The sequence below is a fragment of the Epinephelus lanceolatus genome, chromosome 18 (genome assembly GCF_041903045.1).
Source record: "Epinephelus lanceolatus isolate andai-2023 chromosome 18, ASM4190304v1, whole genome shotgun sequence".
Classification (NCBI taxonomy): Eukaryota; Metazoa; Chordata; class Actinopteri; order Perciformes; family Serranidae; genus Epinephelus; species Epinephelus lanceolatus.
Window position 1 is genome coordinate 13631602 of NC_135751.1, and position 10195 is coordinate 13641796.

At 42.4% G+C, this 10195-nt stretch overlaps 1 protein-coding gene across 1 annotated transcript; it reads right to left on the reverse strand.

The window, feature by feature from the left end:
* Positions 1–1678: 1678 nt before the first annotated feature.
* On the reverse strand, positions 1679–10195 carry paqr4a (progestin and adipoQ receptor family member IVa). The gene is made up of 3 exons (XM_033643712.2): positions 9169–10195; positions 5714–5932; positions 1679–3808 (listed from the first exon to the last, which is right to left on the reverse strand). Exons 1-3 carry the CDS (start codon positions 9440–9442, stop codon positions 3375–3377), a joined length of 927 nt encoding a protein of 308 aa, XP_033499603.1. The 5' UTR covers positions 9443–10195; the 3' UTR covers positions 1679–3374.

The window sequence follows — 10195 nt, forward strand, 5'->3', positions numbered from 1 at the left end:
AAGTGGGAGACCCAGGATGTTGGAGCGAAAAGCCCTCCGTTACAGCAGATCAGAGAGCTGTTTCTTGAACAAACACAAATCAACTTCACTGTTACGTATCCTTCGGCTGATAATGCATAGATAGACCAGTGGTAGTCACGAGGTATTCACATGCCCGCCAAGATTCCCCACAATGGTCACAAATCTGTGTTTCCCACACGTCTAAAAAAAGTGGATACATTTAAATGATCAAAAGCATTCTTAGTTTGGGTCACGAAAGGTCAAACAACTCCACATTAGCACTGAAACCAATTTCAGTATGTTTTTTACCTCCATGTTGTTCACATACATATGGACATAGCTAAGCAAACACGCATCTTTGATATTAACCTGAAGCACCGCACCGAGCCCCGTCTGCTTCCCTGTCTCATAATTTGCTTTGGCTGTGAAAGAGAGCAGCAGCTTTTATGTGGCACACCATTACTTCCATTACTTTTCATCCCATATTGTCTTTCTGTAACATATTGGGTATGTATCAAAAATGAATTAGGGTATATCATTTTGCACTGTATGTATATATAATCTACATACATGTATTTACATTATTTATATGGACTTTCAATATGTTTCAGAATTATAATTTACTTTAATCCAAAGCCCTTTTGAGAATGATGAACAGTGCAGTTTATTTGATAGTGATAGTGTCTCTGATCTGTGTTCAGTTATTTTCCTGTAGTGGTGACCCGCCTGCCCAAACCCCTCCCCCAACCCCCCTCTACCCACACAGTCAGTTCAGGCCTGTGTATGGCTACGATGAACAAACGATAAGCTAAAGCTACGAGACATCTGTTTCTGTATTACAGCTACTTTCATGCATTTTTTTTCCAGTTTCATTCAGTGGCCAATAATACATTAGTTTCAGCTTTTACATTGTACCACAGTCACAGTAGGTAATAACCGCTGTGTCAGAGTGAGACTAGCAGACATAAGTATCTGACTCTTTATGAAGCAGAGGGGTGGGTAGGGGTGGGGGACGCAGTCTGAGGCAAGTGTACGTGATTAAGACTGTGGGAAATCCCTCTTCACCTATGAGTCAGTGTTAGCACAGGAAGCAGAGGATGAGCAACACCTCAGACGCTGCTAATTTGGCAAGATGAAGTGGGTCTGACGGGATTGGCAACTAGTCAGTGGGCGGCTGTGACTGTTGGCATGGGAAACAAGTGCAATGTCATTAAGAAAGTAAAGTCTGCCTGTGGAAAAAAATCGCACTTCAGCCACTAGTCTTGAGCAAGACAGAATGGAGCAACAGTTACTTTAATTCAAGAGTAGTGACTGAAATACCACAGAAGAAAACAGTGGCAAAACACCCATCGACATTCACACAGCACTGTTGTCACTTGTACATAACAGGAGGGCAGAGGGGTTCATTCCTGCTTACCAGCTTAACAAAATACTACACTTTAAAAAAAAAACACAGTGTCTAACCTCTATTTGGGTTAAAAAGGTGCTTTTTACAGGACACAAATCCAGCTGCAGAGCAAAAGCGATGCATTTAAATAAAACAGCATAAATAAGGGCAACAATGTGCCCCATTCTGTGGCAATAACGACTGACTGTGCACAAGTAAACATCCAAATACAGTAAAACCGTTTTCATTCAAGTCTGAGGAAAAACTGACATAAATAAGATCTTGAGAAGAGGGCTGCACAAATTTTAAAAGTCAAATAATGTTTTGTTCTTGCCGATTGTTGTGAATTGAAATGCACAGAGACTGATCTTTTCCTACATTATTACTGTGTGACTGAGGAGTCAAAATTCGCTGGGAAAAAAAGTGTGTGGGGAGAATATGAGAAGCTAATCCTCGGGATTTGCACGGTTTGAATAAAACAAAAGATTTTCTGTGACCTCTAACTTGATCTGTCAGCCAGTGATCCTGCACAGCAACAACGTAAACTGTTCAAGCAGCTGACAGAAACACAGTGTTACCTGTATCAGCAAATAAATACAACTGAATAAAAAGCATAATAAATATTATTTCATTACAGTGTTCTGTGCAAATTGTGCCAATATGCAGGCCAGTTATATCTGTACTTACAGTGCAAAGATAGTGAATTGTTTAGTTACAAGTTAAAACTTTGTTAAGTGGCAAACCCTTAACTTTCAGTATGTCTTGATGCCACATGCCACATCACAATCAAATGCGCACATGGTGGCATTTCAGTGTAAAGCTTGTTATCATAAAAGTGCCCGTTCATGTCTGTTCTGTCATTTCATAATGCACATTTGAGGGCATCCTCCATAAAAGCAAAAAGTGGTGACAACCTTCCTTACAACGGGAGGTTATCATAAATGTGCAATCATAAATAACCTTGCTTATGGACTCCCATAAGCAAAAATTTGGCAAACAGTACCGCCACTGAACACAGTCTGTAAACGTGTGCACTTTCTCTTCTGATTAAAAATGCCTGAATATCATTGGCACGGAGCTCAGGTACACACAAAGCCGATAACACTGCACGATCGATTGCTAATGTGTGGTCCAAGCCACCTAAAGCACGTAAACTCATTGCCAACATGCTAGCACGCTCAGGAATGAACCCCCTCTCCCGTTTTCATTTCCTCGTCATCTTGTGACAGTAAGGACAAATCAGACTGACACACACATAAAGAAAGAGGCAGTGGCAGGAAACAAGGAAACACGGACAGAACAACCAGTCCAGTAAAACTCAGTCAGTTGGACGTAGAGAAAACTCTGAGTGCTTCATACAGCACTTACAGTATGTACATGTAGTATAAAAATATAGGTGTGAGGGTGTCTGAGTGTGTGTTGTGTGTGATGAGTTGAGATATGGATGTGCTGCATAGGTAGCAACAGTGACATCTGAGAGGACTTGAGCATGTGATATCATCTAGCCACAGACTGTCTTAACCAACCACAACTAATGCTCAAGTAAAACTTCTATTGTTAAGTAAAGGCTTTAAACTCAGCAGTAACATTTTACTAGAGCCTTTACTTAAGACTTTATAGTGTTCAATACTCATTTAATTCATCGCTCAAATATATCCATTTTGCTGTTTATGTGTGTGTGTGTCCGTATACTCCTGTGTGTCCATGTTGACGGAGAGCGACAGAGTCAAAATGCTTGTGCGTGTTACTTGACATACTTTTGCCTGCATTCGCACAAAGTACCACGATGGACGTAGATATGAACATTCTGAGTTTGAGTGCTTGAGGTGAACACATGCACAGACAACATATCGTCTCACCTCACGCCATCAGTTCCCCCTGATTTCCCCTCCTTCCCCTTCCCTCTGCAGGCACCCCCCTCCCCTCAGAGGTCATTTCACCTTACATCCCAGTGCTCCTTGTGAGGGGGTGGGGGCTGCAGGTGGGGTCAGTCTGAGGGACAGATGTAGCTGTTGATCCACAGCAGGTCATCCAGCACACCCCAGTGCAGGTAGAGGATGGAGCCAACCACCAGTACATGCATTATTTGGTGGCTGTTACACCAGTAGTCAAAAAGGCCCGGGCGGAATCGCTCCGGGATGCGTGTGATGTTGATGACCCCGCCCAGCACGGCCAGCGCATCCATCATGAGGAAGTGGCGTAGTGAGGTGGGGCTGCCACCACCTACGCCCACCCAGCGGAGCAGGAAGAATGAGAAGCGGAACAGCGCCTGCCAGGCGAAGGAGCGCAGCCGGCGAACGCTGCTCCGAGCCGTGACGGCGCAGTAGATGGCGTGGCTGGACAGCAGGATGTAAACTAACAGGGCCACAGTGCGGATGAACGGGTAGCACAGCAGCGTGCTGTAGACAATGGGCAGCGCCCCTGAGACAAGGAAACAAACAAAGGAGAGTCAGCACAGAGATGAAGCATTGATGCCCGACTCAGCAGCAATGTAACGCACGGTGCAAGCCACAGCGCACAGAGGTCAGATTGTTTGAACCTGGTGTGACACTGCTCTTTCAGAGTCACTGAGCAGCATTCAGATCGTTTAATGTCAGTCATTGCCTGACTGTGTGAAATGTGGCCCTCAACTCGTGAAAGTCATGTGAAAGCTCCTTAAAGGTGCAATGTGTAATGCATGACCAAACCTCCAAAGAAATGGGGGACAGAATTTCACTGGTCTACTACTGGGGCCATACAATATATATTTACAGTCATCTGTTCTACAGAAAAGGTCAGTAGGGCAAGAATATGCAAATTCGATGGCAAATGGCCTGTAGTTTATGTTGTGGCTTGTTTAGTTTAGCTTTTAGCATGACCATAGTAGCAAAAAACCCCCCAAAAAACAGCCACATCAAAACCATATATCAATGCCATTTGGATGTTTTTCAGTACTGCGGTTTGTATTGTCATTGGTTGCACTAAAGATACAGTATGTTTTGCTAAAAAGCCAACGTTAGATGTTACTTAATAGTTTAAAGGCGTAGAAAAAAGTTGCACCAAAGCTATGGCATGTACATTACGCTCCTGTGTGAGAGGAAATAACTCTCCATAGCAGCAGGCATTCATCATTAAAAAAGGAATTCAGCAGACCCACAGGACGGGTTCAGGATGCTAGTTAGCCAGTTTGTATGTTAACAACACAAGCCGATGTTGAAAGGACAAAGGGTATTTACCGTGCGCAAACAATAAAACAAACAATTGTAAACTGTTTCTGCTAAAGAGCCCAATGGCTAAAAAATAACCTTACCTAATATAACAAGTTTGTTTTGACCTCACGCCCTCTGGACTTTAGTTGTTGCACTGAGTTGAACTGCCAAACAGAGTGATTTCTCCAACTGCTTGCTGACCTGATTAAACATGCTGACTCAGCCAAAAAAAGCCGTCAATGGCCGACTAGTGATAAAAAAAAAGGGTGTCAGATGCTCACTAATAGCCTGACATTGACCAATGGCAAACTGTTGGCTTGGTGTGTCAAGGTCCTAAAAGAAACCAAGAACTGATTCCAGCTGTGAAAAGCCTCGCCAAAATTTACTCTTGTTTTGCTTTTTTTTTTATGTTAAAATACTAATTTCTTCGCTCGCGAACATGGTTTTTGGGCGGGAGCGGGTGGTCGGGATGGCGAGGTTGCTTGCCAAAACCTTCATCCATCTTTTGTGTTATGAAAAGTTACGCGTTTTAAAATGAAAATGTTATTAGTATGGATTCAGCCTTTGTGTTTACTTTGCCACTACCCGGGGGCTGTACTCTAATTATTCATCCTCTCAAACAGGACAAAAGGCACCCGGATTCTGCCGTGACTCTCTATCGATTATTGAGCTACAAGGGGTATTACAAGACTGGACTGGTCGGCTAGCTGGCCGTATCTTCCACACAGTGCTTTTAAGAAACTAAGCTTTCCAAATGTGGAAACTTGAAATAAACATAAAAATAATTCAGTTGGAGCAAAATGTGCTGTTTTGTTTTCTGAAAGAACATTAGCACATAAATAAATACAAAATATTGCACTTGTCATTTTGGTTTTAATTGGCTAACACAGGCAGCATGGACAGATCAATAATCATTTTAGAACTTGGATCATTGCTTATATTGGCCAGTTGACTCAGTAGTCAAATATGTTCTGATAATTCAGTGCTGGTACACCTCCAAGCAAAACACTCCTGTGGTAAATCATTGACGATCAATAAAGAAAAGTTCCACCCTCAGATTAAACAGACCAGCAATAACAGAAGGCCGGCTGACGGAGAATTCAAAATAATAAACGGCGAAGAAATCTGCTGAGCTTACCCAATGTGTTGATCATGCAGATTCCACACACGTCGAGTTTGAGGAGGGTGTGGTAGACCGGCTCTCCTCCCTCGTGGTTCATGAAGAGGTGGTACAGCACAGAGCCCAGCTGGGGCGACAGGCAAGCCAGGAAGTGCACCACGCCCAACCACGTGACGCTGATCTGAGACCATGGGATGTTGAGAGGCAGCAGCACCAGGAAGCAAACCAAAGGGATGCCTGGAAGAGGAAGAGGGGAGGGAAACAGAGGCAGCACAAGTTGTTAGAGGAGGTTTTACCTTAGCTGTAATTGAAGTTGAAGCTCCTGTCAAGGCTTGACACAAACAATCCTGAAACACTTTTAAAATGCCTTTGTTGCACTCAGTGTCATGCACTTGTACAAATGAAGTTTATTTTTTCTGCAATCACTTTGTAACATCTTCTGCATGTACTTACATATCGTTGACAATAACATTTGTAATGCAACAGATCTTTAAAGATTATCTACTGTTATTCTTGTGCATCCATTGATTGACAGAAACAGCCTGAGGTAGAGTGCACGCTGGTATGAAAACCATCAGTTCAAGCACGATAGAATAACACAGCAACTTTGACAAAACCAAATTAAGGTGTCATGTTTATCGTGATGGATTATCCAGCTCAGGACTGTCGAGGCCTGTGGAGGTTATTTTTCAAACTGTACAAGAATGAGTGGCCGCGAAAAGGCCTCCAACATTGCTGAGTGTGTGTGCAGACACCAGCAAGAATAATGTGGAGGAAAGCGGAAACCTACATGATTGGCACAAACGTGTCAGTGCTACTCTTTGGGGGACAGACGAGGCCCCTGCTAAATTCTTATTTTGATGCAGCAAAGGGACATATTTCAAATGGTTGCACAGCTCCAGAGGAAGTTTAGGCAAGCAGGAAGGGTTCATTGCTATGTGAGCAAAAATCCAGACCTTGAAATTTGATCTACATTCAGTTGTTACGATCATTTATCACTCGACTCGCATATTGCACTCCCTTACCCCCTTTTTTTTGCTCACTCTGCCTTTCCCAATGTCAAGGCATTTGTCCCAACCAGGTGATACTGGCAATGCCATCTACTGTAACACATCTATTTTAAGTGTGTTATCTCTGCTCCTCCCCCTGCTCGTCCTGAGCCGACCGGTTGTACTCTCAGCCCCACTTAGGGTTGAATACAGTGGAGAGGACCTCCTCTGAAGGCCAGAGGCACGGACGCGGGGAAGTGTCTGAAAGCTGAGCTGCAGGCAGGATGTTTTCAGATTGTATGCAAAACAAACCAGTTCATGAAATTTATCTGAAATGTAACAACACAATAAAAAAGCACAACAATGTTCCACCTGAGTTACAAGCACAGCTCTGCATCTTTTTTTCTAACTTTGGAGAATTAGACAATGGCTCATTGGATTAAACATCACTGCCTTATATAGGCAATGATGTTAAGGGTGTATGCGAGGTCACATGCTCAACTGATGTCACTGGAGTGTAATAAAGACTTCCAGGGCCACTTCCCTGATGATCACTACTGCAGTTTATTCTGTGACTGCTGGCAGAACTGGAAGTGAAGCGATGACCTTCATAATGAGGAAGTTGTCAGAATCTCAGAAGTCTGTCAACACACAGATGATGTATTGCACTCTCTGTGGCTGTAGGATGTGTTTTGATGGTCATAAGAGGTCATGCTACTGTGTGCCATGCTATTGGCAGTCTAATTATATCGGACTGAGAACAGAATAACTCCATGCAGATTGCTAACAAACTGACACATCAGTCTCACCTCTGGCTGCACAGATTAACACATTACTGCAATTAATTTTGGCTTGCGCCAACCTATTAAAAGAATGGCATATTGTTGTGTAACCTGGCATATTGGACCAGATGAAACAGCCACTGCTGGCAAATTTACGTTATGTGTAGTTCAATTGAACAAACAAAATGTCAAATTTCTGCTTGTTAGCAGAGAGACGTCGCTTGTAAAATTTGGCTGTTCATAAGAAATTTCATTATGAATCAAAATTCACTTCCCAATTTGGCACACTTACAATATACAATGCATGGTGCATTAATTAAAAGAAAACAAAATAATTTTAAAGTGGTTCTCTACACTCGCCATGACCTGGTTACTTTTGGTGGAAAAATGTGGCAGCTTTTAAAGTGACTGTCTTATGACTAACACTGGTGGAAAAAGTATTTATATATTTTACTTAAGGAAAAATACAACAGGATAGACATACTCCATTATGAGTAAAAGTCCTGCATTCAAAATCTTATTGTAAAAGTACCACAATACAGAGTAAACTTGTAATGCAGACAAACAGCCCTTGCGATTGTTACATATCATTATACTGGAAATATGTTACTGATGCATTACTGTAGAAAAAGCATTTACACTACTTGTTTTAATTTTACTGTAGCTGATTGAGCTGGAACATATTTTAAATGCATAATAGAGCTCAAATGATGCATCTATTAATCGATTAGTTTAAAGACAAAAGAATTATTAGGAACAATTTTGATAAGCCATTAACCGTTTCCCTCATTTTTCAAGCAGCAGTGGAAAAAATGCACTTTCTGTTTCCAGTTTCTCACATGAGAGGATTCGCTGTTTATTACATACCTATAATTAAAATCTAAATATCTTTGGGGTTTGGATTGTTGGTCAGCCACAACAAGACATTTGAAGGCATCACCTTGGGCTCTGGAAAGTTGTGATTGGCATTTGAGACTAAATGACATTGATTAAATTTAAAAAAAAAAAAAATGCAAAAAATAATTGTTAGTTGCAGCCCTTTTACACTATACACCGTTAGGTAGCTCAGTCTTTAACAATGTGATATATTTTATGAGCTGATCATGTGTTTTGTATGTGAAATCATAATCTTAACTAGTACAGCTGTCTAATACATTGAATATTTTCATCTTGACAGTAGTGGTATAGAATTATGAGGCAATAAATACTCAAAAATGTACATTACATTATCTGAGTAAATGTAATTAGTCACCCAAACCAACCTGTTATCACTCTGATAGGTACTTTAATACATGGACAATCACTATACAACAGTTAAACATAAGTTATCAGTGTTTTCTTATTCTCTTTAATAGTTTTATGAACCAAAACAGGCTTATATTTTATTTTTTATTTATTTTTTTGGCTTGTATACTAGACAAATTCCTCAAATGAGGATTTAGCTCAGATATATGTGATTGAAAATGAAAGATTTAAGTCATGTGTGGCATCCTGAATGCAAACTGTCCAGGCTCTGGTGCAAAATCTGGCTTAGCATCCTTCTGCAGGTACAGTGTGTGTGTACAGTATCTGTGCACTATCTGTACCTGATACTGTACAGATACTGTACTGTACAGTATCTGTGGGTTAACACTCAAAGTCACACCAGCTACACAAAGTTCATCTGCTGACTAAGCAGTCCATGTGGGATTTTTGTACTCACCATGAGTGTATATGTTTCCAAGTTCATTGTGCAGGTAAAACAGGCTTCTGATGCAGTCTTGCACAGAGGAGATTGGCCGGTATCCCGTTAGGACGTATTTGTTAAACTGAAGATGTGGAGGTGAGCTCGCCCAGTCCAGCAGCCTGGGTCCATTTAGAAATGCCATAGCAAACAGGACCGTTAAAAGGACGCCGCCGAATAAGTAGAAAACAGACTGTACACCTATATACACATTTAGTAAGATTATTGCGACTAAAACCTTGTGGGATACCATTGGTGTTGTTTATGGGTTTCTATATTGTGCTGTTAGCCTCCTAGCTTCTCTCAGCACTACCCGGCGACGGTGTATCGGCGCCGCCGCTGTTTGCTCTGAACCGCCGGTACCTGTGTGAGTGTCATCCGCAAGGCTGGAGACAGACACGGCCAGCCACATACATGGTGCGAGCTCGGGTTGGTCATTACATTTGGCATTTAAACAATGTCTGTGTGGCACCTGACAGCCGTGAGCAGTAGGGAGACCAAATGTTTCTCGTCATGTTAAAGCCACTTCCTCGTTAGTTAGCATTCCGGTGCAGCAGCACGGGCTTGAACGCGTCCCGGGCAGGGATGCTGCGGGTGGGTGAGTGCGAGCCGCGCGTCCATCCAACTCCAGATGATGCTAGCTTGATCCTAGCGGTCAGATCTGCAGCAGAGGACTAGCAGGTCATACCTTTACTTTGATCAAAGCAAACAGGCGGCATATTCTCGGGTTAGTTCCATGTGATGCTGGCTAGCTTTCGTAACGCTGCTGAAAAAAAATAGATGAGATCCGTGATTCCGGAGCGGAGATTTTGGGAAGGACTGCGGGCTAGCAAGCCGGTTACTCGGCTACCGATGTCCTGTGAATGGGGATGAGGAAGCAGATATTTGAGCCGGGTGATTCCAGACACACACGGTGCTGTCCGTAACGCTTGAATTCACTCCCTTCGACATCTGTTGTATCCAATTGTTTCCCACCATTATTTCTGTCTGGCTGTATTCCTTGAAA